At 40.3% G+C, this 27,578-nt stretch overlaps 2 protein-coding genes across 2 annotated transcripts in view; one reads left to right on the forward strand and one right to left on the reverse strand.

Moving 5' to 3' along the window:
- Positions 1-22,181, reverse strand: part of LOC139609574 (gamma-aminobutyric acid receptor subunit beta-3-like) — a 61,515-nt gene extending 39,334 nt beyond the window's left edge. The window contains exon 1 of the mRNA XM_071464329.1: positions 21,507-22,181. Coding sequence (XP_071320430.1) covers positions 21,507-21,658 — 152 coding nt within the window. The 5' untranslated portion in view covers positions 21,659-22,181. The remainder of the gene's footprint in view (positions 1-21,506) is intronic.
- LOC139609576 (gamma-aminobutyric acid receptor subunit alpha-5-like) lies at positions 1-27,311 on the forward strand. Its single transcript, XM_071464330.1, has 10 exons — positions 1-527; positions 1,078-1,159; positions 1,989-2,113; positions 3,706-3,773; positions 5,047-5,267; positions 11,448-11,530; positions 16,263-16,406; positions 23,214-23,366; positions 23,616-23,827; positions 24,627-27,311. The coding sequence occupies exons 1-10, from the start codon at positions 506-508 to the stop codon at positions 24,924-24,926; spliced, it is 1,410 nt and encodes a 469-aa protein (XP_071320431.1). The 5' UTR covers positions 1-505; the 3' UTR covers positions 24,927-27,311.
- Positions 27,312-27,578: the final 267 nt, after the last annotated feature.

The following is a 27,578-nucleotide window of genomic DNA, read 5'->3' on the forward strand; positions in this document are numbered from 1 at the left end:
AGTAGGCGGTATAGCAAAAAGAGGCGGGGGGGGGGGGGGGGGGGGGGGGGTGGAGTGAATTCACTCTCCTCGGAGGCTGGCGGACAAGACCGAGGAGGCAGCCCCTGTGATGCTGCTGCTGCCTCTGCTGCTGCTGCTGCTGCAACACCTCTGGAGGCGATGCAGGAGACGCGGTGCAGCAGGCACTGAAGGAGGAAGGCGGTGTAGCCTATAGGAGGAGAAGACCAGACAGACTACTACAGCACCGCCTGATGGGGGACCGCTGATTGAGAGAGAGAGAGAGAGAGACAGAGAGAGAGAGAGAGAGAGAGAGAGAGAAGCAGTTGCCCATGGTGGAGAAGCTAAAGGGGAGACAACCGACAAGCACCGGGATTAGGTGACTGAACCCGTGATCGTCCAGCTTTAACGCCGCCGACGGAGACCCACCCCCCCCCCCCTACTCACACCCCAGCCTCCGATCGCTGTTTGGGGGGGAAAAAAAGGCCAAAGAAATAAATAAACCTTGATGGTGATGGATCTGCATCCAGGTACCCCCCTTTCCCTACTCCGGTATTTGTATTATTAGACACAGCATGCCTAATAGGAGTGGGGATGAGAATGAGTTTCATGTTTTTGGTGATGGAGAGAGTGGAAAAAGGTGATGGTGGAGGAGAGGAGAGGGGAAGGGGAATGGGAGTGGGGGGGGGGGTGGCCCGTATGAATTGTAATGCGCTTTACACAATGGGAATCCATACTGCAGAAAACAATTTCCTTTTTTTTTAGCTGTATGCCTTTTCTTCATGGTGTACCAGCCTTTTTACTGTGTGTGAAGCTTGTGATGTGGATGTCTCGGATGTTTAACAGTTGCAGCCTCACTGAGCAGAGATTGTCCCACAGCTTGATTTAGTGATTCCTGTAATAGTCTGCCTGTGTATGCAGCGGGGTGAAGAGTTTCTTTGTGTGAGTTGAGGTGCCTTGTTAGGATCCTTACACCTTTTTTTTTTGTTTTTGTTTTTTTTTTTGCAGTGGCTATGATATTTTGTGATGCTAAATGTTTCTTCTTTTTTGTCTTTGTCTGTATGTGGATGTGTGTGACAGCTCTAAACAACAAAGTGAGCAGAATTTCAGTCATGGCAAGGCTGATCCTTTCCCTCCTGCTCCTGTGTGGATGCCAAAATAGGTAAACTAACCTTGTAATATGAAACATTTAGTGAAGCCTAGTAGTTACAAAATAAAGCTACTTAAACTATATTGGTAGCTCTCTCATGAAAGGAAAATGTCTTAAAGTTGTCATTGATTTAATACTATTAAATCATAAGTTTCATTTTCACTTGCGATCAGCAGTATTGTCCCAGTTTTTGATTGCTCCATCTGCAATTTGATAAATGCAACTCTCGGATATTCATATATTTTTTGCTGAGGATTCCTGCCAGCTCTGCCCTCCTCGTTGTGATTGATCGCATATCAGAGCTGCACTCTGCTACAGCACTGCTTAAGTGGCTGTCCTGCACTCAAGAAAAGCAAAAAAAAAAAAGATCTCTGGCAATGCTGTCAGTAAATCACTGGAATAGTCCACTCTCATCAGACTAGATCAATGGCCCTTTGATCCCATGTTCAAATTCAGCTTGTAACCTTTGTGCATGTCTCGTTCTCTGGTACTTCTGCATGAACACACTGTTCTTTCTGAGAAAAAAAAAAAAAAAAGAAGTGTAATTTTCCTCCTTTTCTAGCCGCAAAGAATTTCTCATCCTCACAACACAATGCCTTCCTTGGTGACATATTTAGAGGGGGAACTCATTTGTTTATATTTGGATCATATGTCAAAATGTTAATTATCTCTACTGGTAGTTGTAAGCAGCACTTATGTTCAATAATTAATCACAACAAGACTGTCCTTTATGCGGCAAGCTAATTAATCACAATAACCACGTCATGTGTGACGTCCTGCTGTTTAACTAACGCCAGGATGCTGTTTCTACTCATTTCCTCACCCTCTTCTCCTCTCCTAGCCTCTGCCTGTCCTCCTCAGAGGCTCAGAAGGAGACGGGCCCCAACGACAACAGCACAGTCTTCACCAGGATCTTGGACGGGCTCCTGGATGGTTATGACAACAGGCTCCGGCCGGGGCTTGGAGGTTCGCTGGGGACACTTTTTCATTCTCCTATTCCTCATTTTAGCGTTGGAAATGCAGCATTCAGAGCCCATTCAGAGAGTCATTTTACATTCTAATATCACAGTGCCACAGTCGAGCCTCCCAGCGTGCTAACCTAACCTGCTAACCCCGAACTCTACTATGAGAGGCCCCATTTCCTGCTGCGATTTCATGCACCGATTCATGGAAAAAATTGCAGGGAGACTGGCAGATACAGGGGAAGAAACTGTGCGAGCAGATGTGAAAGTTGCGCTCATGTCAGCTAAGGTGAAGGCACACACATGTTGTTGTCAGCTGCTATGTTTTTCCTTCTCAAGGAACATGCATGCATGCGGTCTTCCCCTGCACACTGCCATGTTATAGGGAGAGTAAATCAATCAAGCCATCTCCAACACCTCCAGCCTGAATTCACTGTGCTGTGGTGTATTATTCACGCTCCTCACCCTGGCAACAGGAGATAACCTTGAGAGCCGACAAACTGCCATTCAAAGATGGAGATTCTTTTCTAGGGGGCTATTGAAATGAAAGCTTTTCATTTTTTCATTTTTCGCCGCCAGTGACTCCTTCCCTGTGTCTTTCGTCAATGGCAGCACTTGCATTTCTTCCACTGATTTCCTTTGTTTCATCCTCATGACACTGCTCCTACTTTCACTTTATTTCCCATATATGTGCAGCACTTGTCCCATAATAGGTAAAAACAAGGCTTGTTCATTCCCCTGATGTGTCATGGCAAAAGCCTGCTCTCACATCCTGGTAACGGTTGCTACCCTTGACAAGAGGGCCTATAAATACATACCAGAAAAACATTCAGGCCTTCATTCAGCATTCAACAAGCTGCTCTCCACAGCACGACCAATCCCAGCTCGCCAGGACCAAATTTATATGCATAGAGGAGATTTTGTTGGCTTCGCTGGTACAAATGACAGAAATAAGGTGCTGCCTATTTTCACAACATCTTCACAGGAAAAGCATTGTGAGAGAAATTCATGGAAATGTGCAGAATACTGAGAGAGAGCTGGTTTGTTCTGTAGCTGGAAATGCCAGTATTGATACTGAACGCTGGCTTTATTGATCAAAAATATTCTCAGTATCCTTAACTTTGATTGTTTCCATGTTACAGAGTCATTAGCAACCAGCGTTTTCTTCAGAATGTCATATTTGTCAAGGTGTTAAAGCCTCTGACACGAGAGTCGATTAATTGTTGCTTGCTGCTTTTTGCTGTCTTATATCGTTGTAAACTGAATATCTGTGGGTTTTAGACTGTTGGTTGGATGAAACAAGACATCTGAAGACGTTACCATGGGCAGTGGAAAAGTGCTGTAGACATTTATGCCATTTTCTGACATTTTATAGACTAAACAACTGATCAATGAGGAAAATAACTATGAGTTGCAGCCCTAGGAAAAACACCACTGAGCATTTCAAGTACAAAATATCCAAAGAAAACTGGATTTTTCTTTTTGTTTTGTAGCTGTGCATGAAAACTTGTGAAATCGATTGCAGTTGGAATTTGCTAAGATTATAATGTGCTTCATTGCCTTCCTTTGACATTTTCATCTGTACTCTGTCAACAGAGAATGTCACAGAGATCAAGACGAATATTTTTGTCACCAGCTTCGGCCCGGTGTCTGACACGGAGATGGTGAGTTCATCTGCAGCAAACACCAGAGATACACAGACAGAGATTGACTTAGCTGGACAAACACACATTGTCTCCAAAGCCCATCTCGACTACTGTTGGTATTTTTAGATTGAAAACATATATTTACATTTCATGAGACTGGTACTGCTGCTCCTGCTGTTCCCTGGAAGTACACCCATGTCCTAGTTATGTCTTTGAAAATTGGCTCTTTTTGGTTATTTGTAGAGGAAACGAATGTTGATGACTCAAACTTTTAAGATTTAATACAGTGTGGCGGGGCTTCCCAACTTGTTCCAAATGATTCGTCTCCTCATTAATTCTTTCTCATATGAACTATAAGGTTCCACCTGGATAGCGAAATGCATTAACTCCCCTTTTTCATTAAATCTTCTATTACTCCCTGCCATATCCCTGGCACACTTTGACACAGCTGTGATCAAACTTGCCACTTTCCTATAATTGACTTGAAAAAAGTTATTGACAGAGGAGCATGATTGATTAATGAAAAATGCCAAGCGACTTGAACGGTTCTGCAGTCCATAAAAGCGTGTATGTCAAGACTGCTAACAGCATCATAATTCTGTGGGATGGAGTGTTGTATTTGTTTCTTGGTCATTTGTTTTTTTAAGACTGAACTGAGTCAATATTTCACACATGAGCAAATTTATGATGGATTTCTACACTGCAGTGTTTGATCACTGTAAAATCTTCTTATGAAGTCATAAAGAAGAAACTACTGTAATAGAAAGCATGTGGTTGGACCATTTTGTGCTGATTGGCAGCCGTCTGTAAAGAGGATAAATGAGCTTTTCTTTCTCAATGCACTTATTCTCTCTGTAACCCTAAAGAAGCCTGTAAAGCTCCATTAGAGGAGAATTTTATGTAAAAGTACGTCAGTCTTATAAATCTAAGAGAGAAAATGATGCTGCAGCAGAGTCAAGAATCAGAAACTGAGCCCCTATATCATTTTAGTTTCTTATTTTGGGTAAATAAACACCACAGGAAGTGATGTTCTGAAGCTTAAGAGTGAAGTAGACAACCATGTCTTCAAACGCTGTGAGAACTCCAGCCAGAGGAAGATGTTTCGCCTTTAGCATCTTTCAGTATAAACTGATCACAGGGCAGTCAGATTGGTAAACATGACAGCAGTGTGAAGTCTACTGGCATCACATTACACGGCGTCTGGGTCCAAAAAGTTACCTCTCACTACTATCTTAGGATACATGTGCCACATGCTGTTGCTCAGTCTGTCTTTTTGCTGTGTGTCTGACAGGAATACACCATAGACGTCTTCTTCCGTCAGAGCTGGAAGGACGAGCGCCTGTGCTTCAAAGGGCCCATGGAGATGCTGCCATTAAACAACCTGCTGGCCAGCAACATCTGGACCCCAGATACCTTTTTCCTTAATGGCAAGAAGTCTATTGCTCATAACATGACCACGCCCAACAAGCTACTGAGGCTGAAGGATGACGGCACTTTGCTTTACACTATGAGGTAGGTCATAATGCAGATGTTTATTAACAGAAACAAGTGTATTCTTTTGCCCTGATTAATGAACGCTGGGAAAGTGGTTTGTTTCACAAGAAACCTAATTGTAGACCCCTTTGTTGTCCAAGGTTTGTGATACTCGATGACTTGGAAATCTCATTAATGTTGCATACTGTATATATAATCTTAAAAAAACAACACACTTGTCTGCACAGTACTGAGGTCCAAGGTGCAGTGAATCTCAAAATGTATAGGTGAACTGAGGACACCTCCCACATCCAACCTTTATGGGAAGATAGTGAAGGAGAGGTTTATAACAGTATGCAAAAATGAAGACAGGCAGCAAGGTCGAAACAAAACACAACACAGCTTTGAAAATACAGTGGTAGAAACCCTCAGCATGTAAGTCCGACTGCAGGGAAATAGTGACACCCCGTGGCTGAAGAGAGGCATTTCCTTTCTCATAGAAAAGCCCACTTTACAGCCGAGCAAATAGTTAATACAGCAAGTGCTTCTTTAAATTCTTGCATTTCTTCTAAAACTTTTTGATTGTTCATTGTTTCATTGTTTCAAATATGAATACCAGTGTCGTGTTTCTTTGAATGTATGATTTTGAGAAACATTGCAGAGGGAGATCATCCATTATGAAAAGCAGCCTCATTGTGAACTCTAGTTTTTGGCAGTAATGTAGTGGTAAATAAAAAAAACAAAAAAAACAAAAAAAAAAGAAATAGGCCAACAATAGAGTCCAGATGGCGATCACTATACATGAAACCACCAGTATTTAAACAAAATACTGAATATTCTCTTCTTAAAAATGAGGACAGACTAAGAGAAAATTGAGAAATGACCTTAAAAATATATTTCTTAGTCGAATGTGTGTGTAAGCACCAGGACTCACTGTGACCTTTGGACCAGAGAATTAGAATAATTCTGTGCTTATCCTCAGGAGTTACAGTAGCTGCAGGACTTAAGAGTGACTGTATCACGGATGAGAGCACTCTATCTGATACCAGTCCCACCCAGAGGGAGAATGATGCCGGATCGAGGGCAGATTATCCATCCTGACATATATACATATCCAAAGAAGAGCGTATTTATAGTCACCTCTTTGTCACCAAACGCACACATCAACACACACACACACACACACACACACACACACACACACACACACACACACCAGGTGTCAAGCATGTTCATCAATTGTAGTGACACTGAACTTTGACCTCAAGGCTTAACAAGCGAAGGATTGCGTGAACGTGTGTGTTCATTTCCATATGTGTAATTTTATGGAAATCTATGCATTCATGTATTTATGTCAGAATACAAAGATGTATATATCTGTGTTTGTGTGTGTGTGTGTGTGTGTGTGTGTGAGAGAGAGAGAGAGAGAGAGAGCTGTGTCCACAATCTAAAGATGGCATCAGATTCGCTGTCACAGTAGAGCTGAAGCAGTAGTGGGTTGCTTTTAATCGTCTGATTGTTACAGTACTATGCTTGTCATTATCAGCAGAGCTTAACCACGGGCAGCACTGATGTTATTTGCTACATAAACACACACTGACACACACACACACAAACACACACACGATGCGATTAACTCCTGTGTTTTGTTGACCTTTGCTTTACTTCTTCATCGTTTGAGATCAATTTTGTCGAAGAAATACACAGTATGTTACCCTACATAGTGACATTACTTATGTTTGGGGTCAAACTCCAATTTAAATAAACAAATTGACACAAAACTCAAATAGCAGAAACAGACTAGTGCAGTGTTTAAAGTACTGTCAACAACATAACAGCCAAGACCTCATACTTGAAAAAGTTTCACTGGTTCCCAGAAATTCCCAAATATATAGCAAATATACACAGGACCCCAAACAGATTATTAGGGATATAAAACAAGATGGCTAAACTGCTGTACATCTTACAGTCAGTAATGTCTGTATTTACTAATATAACTATCATTATATTGATGCACTGTACTGCACAGTGGTGGAAGAAGTATTCCGGTCCTGTACTGCAGTAAAAGTAAACAATACCACACCGTATTATCGGCAATCTGTACCTAATGTATCAAAATAAAAAAAAGTCAAGTGCAGAAAGTGAGTCCTAGTATGTGTCATACAATTGTAATATGACATTATTATTGAAGCATTAATGTGTAAATAGCATTTTTGTGAGCTGAAGCTGCTTATTTCCTATGAGGTAGTTTAATGTGTTACATTATAACTTCATCAGATCATCACATGTTTTTTATGTAAGATGTTAATCTGTAAAACAACCAGTGACTATAGCTGTCAGATAAATGTAGCAGAATCAGTATATTTCCATCTTTATTATAGTGGAGTGGATGTATAAAGTATCATGAGAAGGAAATACTAAAGTGAAGGACAAATACGTTAAATTTGCACTTAAGCACAGTAATTGAGTAAATGTACTTAGTTGCTTCCCACCATTGTGCTGCACAAATAAAACAGCAGGTTTGCACACACATATGCATCCTTATCTTACAGCAATCATGTACTGTATAGTAAATGGAGTTAAAGCACCACATGTTCACATGCCCATGGGATCCACTAAGCCGAGGCACAAGTACACTCTCAGTGTGTTCAACATGCAGCACCACACGCACATACAACACATTCAACACATCCTTAAAACATGTACATTAGACATGAGTAAACAGACATACAAGAAGCATCTCAGTGCACATTACAAACACTACATCCACTATCACACACTCACACACTGCCTCATATCATCGTATGGGTGTCAATGAAAGCTCCTCTCTCTTCCCTCTTCACTAAATGTGAATGCGGCGCCGGCACATTTGAAAACCATTACTCGGTGGCGGAGCGGTCGGTTTTGTAGATCAAATTTTTATGCACTTGTCTCCATGGATAATTCATAAAATGCCCCTTTTCACAACACTATGCAATCTTAATGCATACAGCCTTGATGGAGGCCCATTACAGGCGGATATCAGCATCTTGTACAGCTTTATCCGCTGGTTGGAACCTCTCTATTACTACACAGTGAGTGCATTACACACCATTATCATTAGGCACAGTTGGGTTGACATTCTCCTTCATGAGCTTCTACCTAGATGGTGGAACATGCTACCACACTATCAGTTATAGCAGACTAACTGCAGGCATTGAATTCAGAAATTTCATTGACAAAGGTCATCAGTATTTTATTATTTTTTTGCTTGCCATACACAGTAATGTCACTTTTTACTTTTGGGGACAATTTTTAGGAAGCTCATTGACTCATAGTGTTGATTTTAGACAAAGGCTTAAATTAACAAATGAATTATTTATTTTTTAATTGTCCAGACCATCCATCAACTTTCTGCCCCTGGCCCCTCAGGGTCCTGGGCCCATGCCCCATAGGCTTGTTCAATAATCCATACATGGATCACTGTTCATTAATTATTTATATCACAAGGAATTATTATACAGGTGGAAAGTAAAGACAAACGTGTGATATAACTGTAATGAATAATAATTATGGGCCTTATTGTACGTTTTCTTCTTCAACCAGAATGACTGTTATTGGATTGTTTTCTATCTGGCGTTAAAGAAGTCTTTAAAAGTGTTAAATTTAATTTAGTGAACACCGCAGAAACCCTGTATCATGACAGCTTCAGTTTCTTTTTTTTTTCCACACTTTGTATATACTAAATAATCTCAACTCCTGGACTCAAGACTCAGCCTTTTGTGTTTTGTCATGTTGTAAATTCTCGTCTTTTCTGCAAAGTCAGGCAAATTTGAAACTTTAGATTTCCTGGATTCCCCTTTGCTCTGAGGGCCTGTGTGCTGGTCTGTTTCTGGGCTTTTACCCCTGTGGTGTAGTGCTTTCCACTCAGTGCATATTGGCTATAGCCTGAAGAACAATGGGAATTATTCTAATCTGCTATTTTACCCCAATATGTAAATTAGAACTGCAACAGGATACATAGATTCTGACTTTAAAGGGAATGATTTAGGTTTCTGGCCCAAATCTGTATACACCCAAAATTAACAGAAGCTATCTTTACAGGCATTATTCTTAATGGGGCAAGGCCACATGAATAATTAGAACATGGTATAACAGCCAACAGCCATGTTCTCATTTATTTGTCCCAAAGACACTCTTTCCTGTCCTCCGTACAATCTCCTTCAGCTGTTTTCGACACAATAATGCAATTGGATAATCCTGCACTGATGTGGAAAGCAAGCTGAGCCCCAAAACAGTCGTCTCCATAGGGTCTTATCCCACTTTGTTATGCTTCATGCACCTTCATGATATAATTGGGAAACCTCCTGCTGTAGATACAAACTGTATGTGCAGGAGGTTTTGGAGCATGAAAAAACCATGTCCCAAGAGGATTTTGCCTCATCTTGGTGACACAGCTGTCATTAACATTATACTATAAACAATCATTTACCTTACTCTGTAACTGATGTTGGGATTGCTCCTATGCCTGGGTGGTTAAAAGCAGAAAACAAAAGCTTATGCAACCTGTAATGTAATAAATGCATGTTTTTTCATGCACTGCTGTACACCCAGTTTTCATTTATTTCCTTATGAAGTCAGTGAATCCACATCATCATATCACTGCACTACTATTTATCATCATGCAAGGAGCAAGAATACCCAGAGGGAGTTGATTCAATCTAGGGCAGATAGCTTAAAAAAAAAAAAAAAAGAACAATTATGATGTATGTATGCTTGATTTGCGTGCCTGAGTTACTTAATACGGCAGTTCTTTTAGGGCACAGAGAGGTAGCATCATGGCAGATAAAATGATTGCAAAAGACTGACAGAAAAATAGATTTGAGAGGCTGTTATCGTTTTTTTGTGAATGATTTAAACAGGTTGGTTAAAGCAAGACAAATAAAGCACAGATTAAACCTGAAGTCCTTAGTGCGTCAAGTAAGCTTCATTGGGAGACAGAAGTTTAATATTTAGGTTGGGCAGAATAAAAGGAAAAAGGACTTGTCCAGAGGTTCCTTCTTGTTTTATGGAGAGATGATTAACACAGTAACTCTGTGACCACCAGGTGGTAGTATTGTCACTGTAATACTAGATTTGCTGATAGAAAGAAATGCAGCACTTGCAAGTGCATGAAACTGCGCCATGATTTCACTGATATAAGAGAAAACTATTAAGGCACCACTTCCTATGCTATGGCACCATTTATAAAGAGCATATAAGCTGTAATTAATGTAATTAATGGAATAATTAATGGTTGATACATCACTTACTAATGTTTCAGTTATAAAGCCATTGATTGAATAGCAGCTTTTGGGTTGGAAAAGGGCTGCTGGACATTTGGACCAGAATCCAATTGCAACTTTTGCTTGTTAGAAATTGAGAAACTCGTGACCGTCTGTTTCTGTCACACTAACATTGATTTCTGCAATCAGAATGTGCAAATCTTTAAACAGATAAAACTGATGCAACACAGTCTTTAAGTTAAAATGGTTATACTATAATAAGTCTGCAGTTATAAATGATAGTAATCTGTTTATCAGTGGATTTTGATCAAGATGCCCTGCAGCCTTTCCAGACCACTAATGAATTCAAGAGTTAAAAAGCAAAGCAAAGTGTTGTGCTGGAGGAGGATTTGGCACAACCTGGCAACCCAATATTTGTTCTTTTAATAATGCTTTATAGCTGATCAAGAATCTAGAAAGTATTGGTAAATTATTCAATAATGATTATCGAAGTCATAAATTAAAGCTTATCACAATGTGGTACCAATATGAATAACACAGTTTCCTCATATTTCTACCTTCTGATGCTGCCGCTGATTGAAACGTATCAAATCAGTCCACAAAAGCAAAGTATCTCTCTCTTTCTACCTTACATTCTTTTTTTAGAGGACTGTTTAATTGTTATTATTGTAAAAAAAAAAAAAAAAAAAAAAAACATAAAAAAGTAAAGTCACAACCTTCCTTCTAATTGTTTTTGGTACCCTGTAATTTTAGTGATCCAGCAATTGTAGCTGTTCCTGTAATTATACTGCGCTCTGAACAAGAGCTCCACGTGCTCTCTTAAATGTGTAAAGGTTAAATAGAAACTAAATTCAAAATAAGATACTAATATAAACTGTTTGTTGTTCATCTCACAATGTGTTAATTATGACATCCAAAAGCATGACTAATGAATGTATTGTATATTTTATCTTAGATTGACCATATCAGCAGAATGCCCCATGCAGCTGGAGGATTTCCCCATGGACGCACATGCCTGCCCTCTTAAGTTTGGCAGCTGTAAGTAAAATCATGTCTATTTTTTATATGTATTTTTAGTCTTTACTATATACTAATCCCAGCTATTATGATGCACTGCACGGTGGTAGTTTTCACTTCAAGTCACACAAAAGTTTAATCTAGATTTAGAGAACAATGTCAGATTATTCTGGGCAATATTGGGTAATTAATGCATTGCTTCGTTGGCAGAGTCATTATCTGGACTGCTGAGTTTGCTTCCATTACATCTAATCCTTGATTGTCAAGTTCACTTTTAAAGCAAGACTGTGCAACGTCTACTGAACAGCGGCCACCACTTTTTATTTGTAAGAGGGAAAATGTATTATTTATTCTCTCAAAAGGTTACGTAGTCTTCTAATAAGTAACATATAGTGACATTTGATGGTGCATGTAGCTTGTAGCAGATTCAGTTAATAAATCAAAGCCACAAATACACAGGTTGAGTTCAAGAGGATACACATGTACAATGACTGGGATCCACATGCAGTAAAAAGAACTTAGAACCAGAGGAGAAGGAAGACCTAAACTGTACCCAGACAGTAATGTATGTTAGTGCATGTTTTACTGTATGATGTTCCCTTGCAGCAACTATTAAAACTTAGGAAGAGGGAGAGAGAAAAGAAGAGAAGATTACTACTTCCCCTGCACTTCATTAGGCCAATGATCAGAAGGGTTTTCCCCAATGCCTTCTTAACAGGATGGCCCGTCTGTGTGTCCTACCAGTGAGGACATGTATAGGAACTTGAGTGGCCCTGGGGGTATTTAAAGACAGATCTGGCCAAATGCCACACCGCAGGAGCCTCTTGGGCTAAAAGGATGAGGCTCTTATCCCCAGATTTCTGTGGGACGAAGTCCACCCACACTCACTGTATAAGAGAACCACACTTGACTGCAATCCAATTACAGTGTAAGGAGCTGCTGGGCCTTCCCATAGCAAACTCTAGCCTAATCGCCCTGGGGCAGTGCCCTGCAGGTGAGAGGTGTAAGTGTATAATAGCAATAATGTGTTGAGGGTAACACTGCATTTTTAGGGTGAAACGTCCTAGTGTGTGGAAGATCTTTGCTTTCACTTTTAATTCCTGAAGCTCTGAGACTAGCTGACCTCTTTGTCTGAAACTGACCACCGCCTGACTTAGCCGTTGTCCTCAGGGTGCCCAACACTGCACATACTAAACCTCTATGACAGTGCTGGACTTCCACTATCATGGAAAGGATACAACACCTGGTGTAATGAAAAATGGGCAAAGTTAATCCCCCCATGTAAAAAATAAGCCACCAAATCTCCTCTGTCTTGGCTTTGTTGGACAAAATGAGTTGTTTAAATGTTAAATCAATATTTTTGGCATTTGATTAAGATAGCGTGTTGCACAGAATATGGAGTTCCAGACTACATTTATCAATATATGCAGTCATACCCATCCTCCATAGCTAATTGTATCCACCCACTGGTGACAGAATAGTTATTTATTGTGCAATTAAAACAGGAAAGTCTGCACTAAAGTTGCCCCAAGTAAAGGACAACTAATTCCTTATTCTGGCCTACAGTACCTGTGTCCTAATTTAGCTGCTGGTCCTCAGCCATACATTCCTAAAATACACACTGAAAAGTTAGAGTAATACTCTCTGGTATTTAGTTAATGCGATACATAGCATTTAATTTAAATCTTGAAACAAACCAAATGGCTGCATTTTCCTGTTTTACCACGGAGTTAGAAACATTAGAAACTAGCTGAGTTGAACTGAACCGTAACGAGCAGTCACTAACAAATTAGCAGAGGCACAGTTAGTGAACATTGGAATTGTTGGTGTATCAGACACAAAAGCTGCAAAACTCTGTGATGAAAACTCTGTGAAACCATGACAACTGTGACAATCACACAAAATCTGCACTGGTAAAAGGCCACAGGTTGAAACTAACTCAGGAGAGGAGTTGCTAAAGAAAACTACTTTCTCTGAAATTACCACATGATTACCATAATCGACAGCTTGTGTTCATGGCGAGGTGGGGGTGCAGAAATTGCTTGTTCCACCAAATCACTGCATAAAGATGCAGATGATGGTGTGAAGTGCATAAAACCTGGTTCCCTGAGTGGCGGCAAAACAGACTATGGTTCAGTGAGTCATCTCTTAGCCTGCCTTGCCTTCAATCCACAGTGATCTGGTGAACATACAGTAAGCAGTGAATCACTCAACAATCACTCTCCCTCTTGGAGCCTTTCATACTCTGAAATATGAATGTCTGAATTACCCACCCCAGTCACCAGATCTGAACATGAATGACAGTCTAACATTGGTTCAGAACTTGGGGGATCAAAGGACTGAAGCAGCTCTAAAACCAAAGGATGAACCTAAATCTTTTTGGATACTTCATATACACTCTGTATTTGTCTCCTGTCTCCAGATGAAGTTGGCCTTTTCAAGAAGTACTCAACGGAAAAAATTGCAGCATTGGTTCAACAACCTATGTTTATGCTTTTCTGACAAGGGACCTTTTGCAGTCGTGAGAGTAACTGACTGTTGACTGTTCCCACCCACCCCCTAGTTGAGTCTAGTTACTGCTGCTACACCGAGCCCCCCATTATTGCCTGGCACATATACAGTTTACTGTGATGATGGTGGAAGAACTACCATAAAAGTTCTTGAAATACTGGCTGCCGGTCAGTTTTAGTGGCTGAAATGTCAGCTGTTGCTTGCAGATTTTATCAACTATAGCTAGCTAGCTAATTGAGGCAACATTAATCCTTTGAGATGTTTGATAATACTGTCTCCAGTTGACTTTTTGATGTTTGCAGTGGACTAATGGACTGAGGCTAAAGCTAAATGAAATGGCCATCTATGTAGTTCAGGTATTGACTTGTGGTCTTCGATTTCAGCAATATAGTGTACTATTCAGATTTTGGATTGATTACAAATAATATCTCTCACATTTGATTGTCACCACACATTGAGAGAATCTGATCAGGCACCAACAGTGTGGTAGCATTGGGCTGATGTAGACATATATTATATACTGAAGATTAATATACCGCTAATAGTGCTGTTGAATAAAAACACATTTTGTGAAATCCTCTACATTCCCTTAAAATTTCAGACAGCTTCACTCAGAGTGCAAAGAGCTTCTGTTTAGTAAGTGATGAGTTTGGCTGAGTTGTAGCCCCCTCTGCTTTATACACAAGGCGGGAGCAGCAAAGCATTAAGTATGAACTGTTGAAAAGTTGGCACAGGTGCACTGCCCTGCCTGCCAAAGTCTTTAGCTCTTCCTTTGCGTAATGAAATTCACTAATAATCCCTTACTCCAATCTAACTACCCTCCAATTAAGGTCCTGGACTTTGGCCTGACAGTGCCCAAATTTAGAGACTACATGTATTCTACAGCAGCATCCAGCTGCCAAGTGAGCACCCAGAATGGAAATACTCAAGTTAAGATGTTATCTGCTGGCCAGAAATAGGTGACGCCAACCCTGTTACACAAGGCCGAGCCAAGGGTTTAATTAGTGTTTCTGACAATCAGCAAAATAAGCAGTAAACATTTAGATATTTGAATACAGTTGTTGGCTCTCGTGTCTTCTATTCATAGATACTTAATGTACATAATTGTCTTCTTCACAATTTCCAGCTGAGGAAAAAACACTTTGCTGTGCAAATTTCACTGTGCATCCTCTTAAGTGTTTTTTTTTCTTAAACTCCTCAAAGCAGCGCTTGTCATTGCAGAAGAAATTATAGCCACTTTATATCCCCAGTGTTAAATTGTAGCCTTTAGAGAACATCCAAATAAAAAAAATTCAAATCAAATGAAATTGAGCATCTACTCTAAGTGGGCTGACGCAGCCCTCCTCTCTCATTATTGTTCCACTCAGCAGTTGATTTCTTTTCCCATTTTCCCCACAGCCAGTCTGTTTTTCGAATCCTAATATATTTTTAAGATCTTCATCAGTATTTTTCCAAATCTAATGTAAGTTGACATGATCACAAATAGCTTTTCAGTGCCTGCTTCCTCGTTGTACTCATCCTTAAAAACATTGTGCCATTTCTACTTATGAATACATCAAAACAAAGGTGACAAAGATCACAGTCAACGATGAATAAATTACATAAATGATAATCTTTTAAGTAAATAGTGCACTTGGATTGCATGCGACAGATACAGATGACAAACTTGGAATTCAGGATGTAAAAGATTCAGATTCGTTTTCCTCTAATCACATTTCAGCCCTAACAGCAAAGCAGATGATACATCGATGTCCGGTGTTTGTGCAGGATTCAACATGAATAAATGAAACAGCAGGAGAGGCCTCAGAGTTTGTGCTCAGATTTTCATCACAAGTGTGATGCAACACATTATGGTTAATCTGACTCTGACTCCTGCTGACAGTGGAGCTCACCTCTGACCCAGAAGTGTGGTTTAAACAAAAATACACTCAAATATCCGCCCACACACACACACACACACACACACACATACACAGACATGCAAGTAAAAATCTGTTTTTGGCCTTAAGCCTGAGGTCTAATCAAAAAGTGCTAGAAAGACTGCATCAGCACACACTAGCACTGACACATAAGATGATTGATGACAGGGTTGAAGCTACCTGTAATATGTTACTAATCTACTATAGTCAAAACAAAACTGTTTTTGGACAGTTTAATGAGCATTTTGGATGTTCATATATTAAAAATATATTTCAACTAATCCTTCTCTGTCCCTCTCTCTCTCTCTCTCTCTCTCTCTCAGACGCCTATCCAGTGTCAGAGGTGGTCTACACTTGGACTCAGGGAGCTGCAAAGTCTGTGGTGGTGGCAGAGGATGGCTCCAGACTCAACCAGTACCATCTCATTGGGCAAACTGCTGGCACAGAGGACATACACACAAGCAGAGGTGTGTGTGTTTATAAGTGTATGTGTACACAGAGGAAAAGAACATAGTTAAATGTTGCAAATCCTTCTGTAATAATAGTGTTAAAATACTACTAATAGTAATGCAGACATTGTGGTGGTGATAGCAGTAGTAGTAAAGTAAGAATAGTGAAACAATAGTAAAAAAAAAAAAAAAGAAAGTAGTACAACTCAATCCCAAAGCACAGAAATCTTTTGATATTTTCCAAAAGCAAAAGTGATGCAAGAAAAATGAAGACTAAGTAACATGTGCAGGTGGGAGAATTAGAATTCAATCACACAGCTACTGTATAACATAAAGTGTGGCATACACAGTCGAATAAAATAGGATAAAGGGTTGTATCAAATTATACCTGTGTGAAGGACTGAACAAAGCATTATCTGACTGCACAAACATCCAGCCCATGTAGAAGTAGGCCAGCATTGTCTGATTCAAGCATTAGTGTTTGGGTCAACAAAATGCACTTAACATCATCCATTATTAAGTTATTTTATTTTGAAATCTTCAAAACATGTGGAACATCTGCCTCTGCAGTGATATACTTGGACTTGTGTGAGTACAGTTAAAGGTGAAGGCTGGACATACCCTGTATCTCTGTTATTGTTAACACTAACAATGAATTGATCCTGCCAACAAAGTGTTGTCTGTGTAATCAAAACCTGATCTAGTTAACTATTGTTAGTTTTGTCAATTAGCTTCAATTAGCATTTACTTTGTATTTTGGTTTAGTCACAACTAATTTCTATGTCAGAAGTAGTTCATGGCGAAACCAGTTTTATTTTCCGCTTAGTAAACACTTAAGCTAAGTTATAACTGTGCTAAGATTGAGCTTAGCTGATCTAGTGCAGTTGGCCACTGTAGTTTATTTTGAGTCACTCCCACACACACAAACTTAGTGCTGGCAGTACTCATTGGTGCAAATTAATCCACAGCTGAAAATAGTTCCCTAGAAATGTACTATGTACTTATGTCTGAGTGACACTTGTTTTGACTGAGATGATTTTAAAGATGAAATTATACATTTGTGACCTGTCAATAGATTTTTTTAGTTTTAAAGCTGCTTGTACTTCTTTACTAGGAACTAAAGCACTTTTCCCACAGACAAGGTAGAGAAATATAAGAGCAATGAGAGACTGCAAGCAATATTAGTTTAGACTTTTAAGGGGTTTTGTTGACATCAGAAGATACATAGAGTCATGCCTTACCTTTTAATCTTTTTAAATATAACATGATTCATATTATATAATGTAAAAGGTTATAATAATAATTGTACCGTACCAGGACCACACTGCATTTTAAAACATCTACTTCACTGACTCACTCATCAAATCACTTTTCATGTATCATCCCTCAGTGACAGCATTTTCCAATTCCTCGCAGCAAGTGACGGGCTTATCAGGCAAAGAAGGAGTCGTTTAAAAGAGGCTGACTCAGCTGCTGCACGACAGCACCCTGTTGTTTTTACAACCTATTATTTTTTTTATTAACTAAAGAAACCTCCTCTTCCACCCTTATAGCGCAGTATCATTTATCATTTTATTCCTCACTTTTCCTCTATACCTTTTTCATGAGTAGTTTCATACTTTATGTGGTGCATGGTAAGTGTAATACCAAATAATGTGATGTAACTAATTCTAGATTAGAAAAGATAAACTCTGTGAGGAGAGATGGGCGTGCGAGGCACAGAGTAAATGTGGGAAACATTATCAGGAGATCAGAGTCAATGAGTGGAGGCTAGTGGAGGAGAGTAGCCTATCCCTCACACAACCAGCTGTCTACAGGCCCGGACAGCCCTGTCAAACAACACTTATCCCCGCATGAGCCCATGCGCACACACACACACACCCCCACACATACACAAACACACGCACAAACACACACACACATAGAGCTAGAGAGAGACCTGAGACCTAGGGTTAATCCCCCCATCCAACCACCCATCAGCTTTTGCATAAGAAGATGACATCACAGATCAGTGAGGGATTGGTTGGTTGGCTGTCCCTGTGTATCCGTGTGTCTGCGTGTATGTGCTCTTGTACATTTATCTCTGTGAGTACACCTGTCCTCACAATGGTGGTAAAAAAGCCTAAGAAGTGAGGAATTTTTGATGGTCCCCACAATGACCTGGTTGATTCAGGGTTATTTCTGAGCGGTGAGTTTGGTTTAAAGTCGGTATTAAAGTGGGACATTAAATAAAGTCGAGGATACGATAGGATCCTAATTAAGAACAAAATTTTAACATTATGAAGATTTGCTCAAAATTCAACTTACGGCCTCACAAAGATAGAAGAAGAAATGTGTGTGTGTGTCTGTTTGTCTGTTGGAATTGGACAGCCTCGCTCTGACACGTGGGGGGTGGTGGGGGTGGGGGCATTGAAAGGCATCTGCTTAATACTCTTATGTAAAACGGAACTGTATTACACTTCCCTCCAGTTTCTAGTAGAATCATTATTAAAAGTGTGGATTTCCCCTCTTTTCTATTCACGCACCACAACAGAAACGTTGCCTTTGCTGGCTGACTCAGTGGTTTAAGAGGAGGGTTAAATGGTGTGCTGTTCGAGGGACTTTATGGCTGCTTGGCTTGGGCTGAATTGCAGGTTCACTTGCTGGGTGTTTGATCAGGTGGCTTGTGACCAGGTTGCTTGTTAGTTGACCCACTGATGGCTGAAAGGTTGAAAGGCTGACTGTCTACTTCAATCTTAACATGCTGCAATAGCTGCTGCAGTCCCTGGCAACTATGAATAAAATGAACAACACTAGTTGAGAATATCTTTACATGCAACATGTATATGGTCAAAAAATGCCCACAAACACAGTAGGAAATTCCAAATCCAGACTGAAAGTGTTTACTAAAGATGTTGCTGAAAACACAGATTGAAAGATGAAAAACGTGCCAAATATGTTGAACAAAATCAGGGGTTTGTGCTGCCTTCCTTCACATAAAAAACTGTAAAATGCAATTCTTTAATCAAGCAGTTTTCCATGCAATTCATTTCAACTATACTGCCATCACAGCTGCCATGTTGAGGGTTTTATTGTAATCAAACAAAGTTATGTTTACTCACTAAAACATGTTTTTGGGAATCGTTAAGGCCTAAAAATGTGTTGAATGTATTTTTCTCATCATGAAACACTTGCAAAGCTGTTATTTTGGTGTCATTTAAATCATGTATTGTTTACATCCATGTCTGCTAGCTAGCTGCCCTGTTCTTTCTTTCCTTTGTTGGCAGCTTGCTCCGCTTCTTTGCATATAATCTTCACCAACCGTTTGTTAGCAGAACAGCTGACCACCTGGTGGCAGGTGCACAATAAAAAAAAAAAAAAAAAAGGGTACCTGCTTGTAGTGACGAAAAACTGCACAGGGGACTTTTTTAAAAGTCTGTCCTTTGGCATCAGCATATTTTTGTGCTTCTCTTGTCCAGTACCATTGAAAACATCATATTCAGACACAGGCTCTGTTAAACAAATCAGTTGCTGTTTTCATAGTGATGTTGAGGGTAAAAAAAAAAGGTCTTGTCACATTAGGCCACATTAACAGCATCATTCTACCATCTGTTTTCCTTTGACATTGCATTTTGAAACCAACTACCTACAACTTCCTTCTCATACAGTTGATCAGGTCAAGACCAGAAATCTCTGTACAGAAATGCATCATTTACTGTGATTTGTTTAAACATTTAATCAATTTCCAAGGTCATTTTGTACATGTTTATATGTCTGACAGTTTAATTGACATCACCTTGGTTGCCCTAACTTATCAAACAGCCATCTGGTGTTCTGACTTATTACAACAATTGCTAAACATTATCTGAGAATTGCATTTAGCCGAAGGACTAAAGGCAGCAAATCATCATTCATGCAGCTCAAAGCTTCTGTCTGGAAACCGTCCAAATCAGTGGTGGAGATTGCTGATGAGTTCGAGCTCAGGGGTCACATTCAGTCCAGTAGGTTAATTTGCGTTTTGTATGTCTTTGACTCTCTTGCTGAAAACTTTCACATACCAAATGTGACACTGTCAGATGTGCCAGAGCAGCATTTTGAGCTTACTGTTTTACATATTAACATGCTTTAAATGAAATATCACCACCTTTGATGCAGTCGACAGGAGTTATTGGAGGTGTAATCACAGATCTGAAAACAGATTCCACCTTTGTCTTTTCGCACTTCTGAGTAAATCACAACCTGAAGCCGTTTTTTTACAACTTTAGCAACAACTCGACAGTTGTTTGGGAGTCATGTCCCTGCAACGTGGCTCTATGTGCTATATGTGTATATACAAGTCTGAAGAGTTGACCGTGGCTGGGCTTCACATAAATAATGAATGTTTGACAGTAAATGCAACCAAAATTGGTGCATTTGGAGTGAAGGCCAGGAGATTTGTCTTCGCTCTGATAAAAGGCGAGACAGAAGCGAGCTGTCACCTGGAGTTAACTGCTGTTTCCCTGCTTGATTAAAAGAAGTCTGACAGTTGCCTGCTGGTTTATTGAGTCTAGACAAAGTAATGAAGCGCTTGTAAACCTGAGATTCAAAACAGCAGTCAATTAATGACTGTCTGGCCTTGGTTGGGTTGTTACTCTCAGCGGTAACAACTCGTCTCCTGGCTCTGGATGTGTGGCCTCAACAAAAACAGTGGACATCCTTGCCTCTTCTGTGCATCAAATTTGTATTGATATTAATAGCAAACATAGATCTTGAAACCTCATGTGCAGAAGTACATGGCTGTGAGGTTGAGAGCCTCGAATTAGCACATATAATCTTTGACAACACTCCCATTATAGGACATGAGGGAGGAGATTAGTTTTTCTTTTAAGGACAAGGCATCTTTAAGGACATGACTTCTTCTGTCTCAGACAGTAGTATCTTTCCTAAAATACCTCCCTGACTCTAAAAGTAGATAAGGTGTACTATAGAAACTACTTCAACTATCAACTGTTTGTCGGGCCTTGTAGGACTACAGAGCGACACTATAAGAAATACCTGAACTAATTTCCATAGGTCAATCAGTCATTTGGACTTCTTTGTTTACTCCTCAGGCCAAGAAGCGAGACAGTCAAAGGCAAAAAAAAATTTTTTCCTACTCACCAGTTGACCAGCATGGCAGCATTATTCTCTGACATAAACGGAAGTTCCCCTTGGACGTTGCGAAATACAAATCCTTGGGAGAAAAGCAGTAAGATCCACCAAGGGAACATGTTCCTCCTCATTCCTCTGCCCCCAGTCCTGTCGGGATCCATGCATCAAGGGCAAAGGTGACCCTGGGGTGTCCCAGGTTGGGATGTGTCCGGATGGTGCCGACAGCAGTAGAAGTTGACGGGGTAGCTGTGAGCCAGACGGCCTGGAGTCATGAGGGCGTCAGAGGGCCCAGGTGATGGGGGCGCAGTAAGAACTAATGCTCTCCTGATCGAGGCATGGCAGTGGGTGATGTGTACAGGTCTCGTATATAGTGGTTGTTTGCCCTCAGCAGGGAGCACCTACAAAAAAACAAAGTTACCTCACTTTCAGGCTGCTCTCAGTTGATGCCCGCTGTGCATTTTCTTCCTCCCTTCGTACGCCAGCCAGTCCCATCAAGAATCTTTGATCATTATTCCACAAACAGCTGCCAAACAACAGAGAAACAGGATAAAAAGGGAATGATAGAAAATGTCCACACAGTCACCCCCCCTCCATCCCACCAGTGAGTAGCGGCAGTGGCAGGACTGTGCCTCTCCGTGGCTTAGAGTGCGTGCTGAGGTATGTGTGTGTGTGGCGGCTGTCAGCAGTTAGAAATCATGCTTCATGTGTGTTTCAGTGTGTGTATGTGTGCGTGTCGGCGCCTGGATTGGCAGGGCAGAGGAGGCGGGGCTTAGGGCTAGGCGAGGATCCCAGGACAGGAAGCCTCATTTCCCCCCCCTCCCTTCTCCCCTCCCTTTACTCCCTCTCTGTCTCTCACTGATGGCAGGATGCAGATTGTAACCAGGGATTAGGGAGGTTCAAAAATCCGATTTTGCCTGGAGAAAGCCTTGTGTATTACTGTGTGGGTGTGTGTATGTGTGTGTGTGTGTGTGTGTGTGTGTGAGAGAGAGAGAGTAGAGAGAGCTTGTGTACATGTGCTCTAGTGTGTGGAATATAGTCATTAGATTTTTCATAGTTTACCAGCGCCTGCAGTCGCAAACTGCTGCTGGCGAGAGGATTTTTTAAAGCCTCAAATGCAATCTTCAGTTGTTTAACTGAATATTGTGTCCCCTCTCTGTCCCTATACTTTGTCTGTCTCCGGATTTACCTCCAACTGCCATCTCTGAATTGCAGACATTAACTGCATAATAATCTGTTGTCATGTTCTCGCATAAATTAAAACCGCTTAGCACTTATTCAGTTTAATAATGGAGTTTATCGTCATGTTCAACTGAATATGAAATGCTGTCTTTATCCCAGCTTCACTTTTTAAGAGTTCCACCTCTGCTGCTTTCCATTCTGCAGCTTCCAACACCTCTGATTATTTAATTACTGAAATAACAGGAAGGAAGAGAAGTACATTAGCTGGGAGAGAAGCATGAGAAAAGCACATTTTATTTTGCCATTTTCAATTTTGGTCATAAAAGGAAAGCCTGTAATGTTTATGTTGTTCTTCAATATCTTTTGTGCTGTGAGGAGGTCAAATCGCACTTTAATAATCACTGTACAAACAATATTTACCCTGGTGTGGCTCAGCTTAAAGCAGATATCTCTATCATTAGGAGACATCTAACCACTCGCCTTGTATATTGTCCCTGTCTAACTTCATATCCTTTTTATTTCCTTGTCTCCCCTCAGGACAGTATACAGTGATGATGGCCCACTTTTACCTGAAGAGGAAGATTGGATATTTTGTCATCCAGACATATATGCCCTGTTTCATGACTGTAATCCTGTCTCAGGTGTCATTTTGGCTTAACAGAGAATCAGTTCCTGCAAGGACTGTCTTTGGTGAGTGAAGCTGCTTATTTACTAATATCTATATATTTTTCTTTTTTTTACTTTTTATTTACCTGTGTAATATTCCTGTCATGCACATTCACACCAGGGACAGTAATAACAGTTGTCCACTGAGCAGCAGCACTGCAGTAGCTGCCGGTAAAGAGTTATTAAAGCGCCCGCCTTTGTAGAGTGAGGGGAGACTGTTGCTTGTTTCCGAGCACCTTGTAAAAACTCAATTTAAACTTTGTTTGCACCCAGGGGTGACCACTGTGCTGACCATGACCACCCTCAGCATCAGCGCCAGGAACTCACTCCCTAAAGTGGCCTATGCTACAGCCATGGACTGGTTCATTGCCGTCTGCTACGCTTTCGTCTTCTCTGCCCTCATCGAGTTCGCCACAGTGAACTACTTCACTAAGAGGAGCTGGGCCTGGGATGGCAAGAAGGCTCTGGAAGCACAGCACCCTAAGGTACAGCTAAAGTTACATATTTGATATTTGCACAAAAAACCTTAAAATACTAGACATGTAACCTTGGCAGAGTTTTGGCCATGCTCAGTCTCTTTAGAGGACCATAACACAAAGGATACTGAACTTTTCAGATTGATTTCTACCTTTCAAACAGCAGGGTTTCCTACAGAGATGCTAAACTTGGCACTATTTGCTGGGCTGGGCTGCTTCAGTCTGCTGCTAACAATCTTCTTGTGTAACTATTGGTCAGAGACCAAAAGGAACCATGTAGGTATCCATGTATACAATCAAAGTGTTTTTCTAAATTAAAGTGTCTAAATTAAAGTGTATTTCTAAATGCCAAAAGGTTAAAGCTAGATTAGGTGTTTGAATTCCAAAGAAAACTATGAAAAAGAAAGTTGTTGTTTTTTTTTTATTCCAGACCAGATCAATTGTAACGTGAGTTATCAGGATATTGATACCACTTCACAGTATTGATTATCAGATAGGTTGTTTGCTTTGGTATTACCATAGATGCCAATGTAATGCCCTGTTAGCAGTTGAACTACAATCTCAAACTGCTAGACCCCCAGTGGGCATTATGCTGCTACCTGAGTAAAATTAAATTACCCAGCAGCCCACATTTTACCACAATGTTTGCAAGAAATGTTTTACTACTGTAAAATCACTAATTATTCCAGACAGAATGAAAAATATTGATTATCTCAAGCCAGAAATACTGGAAACGATACTAGACCAAACAGCATCTGTAGAGGGTTTAAAACTAATTCACTGCTCAATGTAATCTGTCCCGCTGTAGAAACGAGACCCTATGGTGCTGTCGAAAAAGCCCAACAACGTTTGCTCAGCGGGGGTCAACTACACCCCCAACCTCACCAAGGACGTGTCCATCTCCACGATCTCCAACACAACATCGGTGCAGCTCCGGACCGCTGAGACCAAGATGGTGGACCCCAAGAAGACCTACAACAGCGTCAGCAAGATCGACAAGATGTCGCGGATAGTGTTCCCTGTCCTCTTCGGAACCTTCAACCTCGTCTACTGGGCCACATACCTTAACAGAGAACCGGTGGTGAAAGGAGTTGTCACCTCAACATAATCTTTCTCCCTTTTTTCTTCTCGGAGACAGAGAGTTTGTGAATGGGGGGAAGTTTCAGCCTATTTGGAGAGTGGGTGGACCAAAAGGAAAGGGATTGTTGTAAGGTCTGTGCCCTAGACAAAAAAATTAAAAAACAAATATCTGCGCTTGAAGAACAAAAACAAACTATACTCCATTATCTAATTCAAGCACTTTGAATGGATGCAAGGCTGCAACAGATTCCCTTTCCTGTTCTTCATGGCCTAACAAAATGCTTGATAACAAAGGAACTGCTTTCAAGACTATGTCGACGAGAGAGTGGGTGCTTTGCTTCTTTCTCATCTATCCTACTGCAGTTTGCATGACACTCTCCTCAAAAGGAAACCATGGACTCCTCTTTGTCTTGAATACCGACCAAGTATGTCAATCACTGCTTAAAGTATGAGAGCACATTTCATTGCTACTACTCGAGGAAGGGTTTTCACTTAAACTAATGTACATGACATTTTAAGCAAATTTAAACACTTATTCTTATCATGGAGGCTTGAAATGCACTGAGCTTGTGCTATGAAAAAAACTGCAATACAACGTGCATTTGAATTTGAAAAATGGATTTTAAAAAATTTACCTAATTCTATTCTGTGTGGAAGAAACTTTTCTTGAGATTAATGCTGCAAGTGCATTAATAATTTAGTTATGTCTCTTTTATTTTAAAGAAAAAAAAACCTCTGCAAATTGTTTTGTCCTATTGCAGTGAGTGCTTGTGCGTCTCTTTGTACATCTTTACTTGAAGATTCAAAGCCTACTGCTGCAGGCCTGGTTTCCCAAATCAATGCTACCTGAAGGTTAAAAAAAAAACGTATTTGGGAGATTATCATTGCAGGGGTTTCCGAATTTCTCAATGAAGAGGCTCTTTTCATTCATAAAAAATTTAAAAATCCTCATTAAGGGCAGCACGCCAACAAGAACATTAGAAAACTGTCTTTGGCCCACTCACAGGGGGTAACTGGACAGCTGTGGATGGTGGAATCAGACAAATTTAGGATTGGATATATGTACTATAACTGGATTTTTTGTCTGGGTCACTCAGCTAGGAAACTAATATTCACAGTTGAGAGACCAGTGCCTGAGTGTGCCACATACAAATCAGCAGTAACACCATGAGTTTGGAAAGTGTGATTCAGTGAGATGACCAGGGTCCAGGCCACTACTTAGGTGAGCGTCCAATGCTGCTGATGCGTCCTTGGGCAAAACTAACAGCTCCAGCGGCCGGTTTTTACAAAGATAAACTTTGCACAGATCAAACTTAAATTCAACAAAAGAGCAACAACACAAAAAAACTTCAGTATCATACAATCAGATAAACAGACTGAAAAAAATCCCCAAGAGAGTGAGCATAGGTCAGCAAACCTACTGTAAAGCCCTGGCATTTAATCCATGACTTTACTAAATATTTCATTCTCCAAGCTGCTAGTGTTAGTCACAAAACTTCTTTTAGTCTTCTATGTACTGAACTGTTTACTCTTTTTGGCTTTTTGTTTTTGGGAGTGGCCATGATTTCATTCAATAGAGATTTTTATTGAAGAAGGAAAGCTGAGCAAGCTTTTTAGGTCAGTCGCTAATGAGTTCGTACAGTTTATCCATGCAAGCTTCATCAAAATTTAACTTGACACAAAATATTTGCATGGATTTACTTTGCCCAAGCAAGCAAATCCACTTTCCTTGGAATGTATTGATATTCCTGCAAAATTCTGCCATTTTAAATATTAGTGTGACCAGACCTTTAAGCTGCAGATGAAGATTTTGGGAAATTAGGCTGAATCTCAGAATCATGTAAATAGACTTTTTATTTTCATCTTAACTCTCTGCTTTGATGCAAAAAAGACAATAGTGAGTTTCTAACATTTGTGTTTTAAGCCCTTAGAAGAAAAAAATGCCGAAGTCTACTGTTGACTTTCAATTTATTAACAGTATTTTTTTGTCTCTTTTCTTAATGTTTTTGTGTACGTGTGTAAGATTCTTTTTGTCTTGTTGCTTGTAAAAGAGCTTACATCTAAACAAACTTGGCTTTTAATGTTTGAACTGAATCAGATTTTTACGTGTTTATTTCTACATTGACTTAATGAAACTGGAAGCAATGAGCACACGTTGGCATTATGGCTCGAGCCCACCGTAGCACAGCATGTGTGACTTGTTGCACTATGGTGAGACATACTCAGGAACAAGAGGACCCATGCTTCCAGCAGAAGAGTTGCCTCTGAGTCAGTACGTCTTTAATCACATGGCTTTTAAACAGTGTTGTTCACTCTGTCACCTGCTGCTGGGAGCAGCAGCCCTCATAACTTTTTGGCGATGAATGGCTTGGTGAGAACCATGTAAATAAAGATGACATCAGCTGCTACTGTACCTGCTTTGCTTTGTGAAATTGAGACCTTGAGTAACTACCTTTAAGCTATAAGTTTGAAATTATTTCCCAAGCACTTATATTTTGAATTTTTGTGCCATAATATCCTGTGGGGTTTTTGTGCTGGGTTGGGTTGATGTTAAATCTGTCATTTAGGTAAATCCAAGGTGTTGCTGTCTATCAAATACTTGGTGGGTGTCTATGAGCAAAGCTAAGACTACTGTATGTTTCAGTGCTTGTTAAGAATACAACAGCAGTCTAAATGGCAG

The sequence above is a fragment of the Trachinotus anak genome, unplaced genomic scaffold (assembly GCF_046630095.1).
Source record: "Trachinotus anak isolate AG129_WGS33_773 ecotype Australia unplaced genomic scaffold, CSIRO_AGI_Tana_v1 ptg000026l, whole genome shotgun sequence".
Taxonomy (NCBI): Eukaryota; Metazoa; Chordata; class Actinopteri; order Carangiformes; family Carangidae; genus Trachinotus; species Trachinotus anak.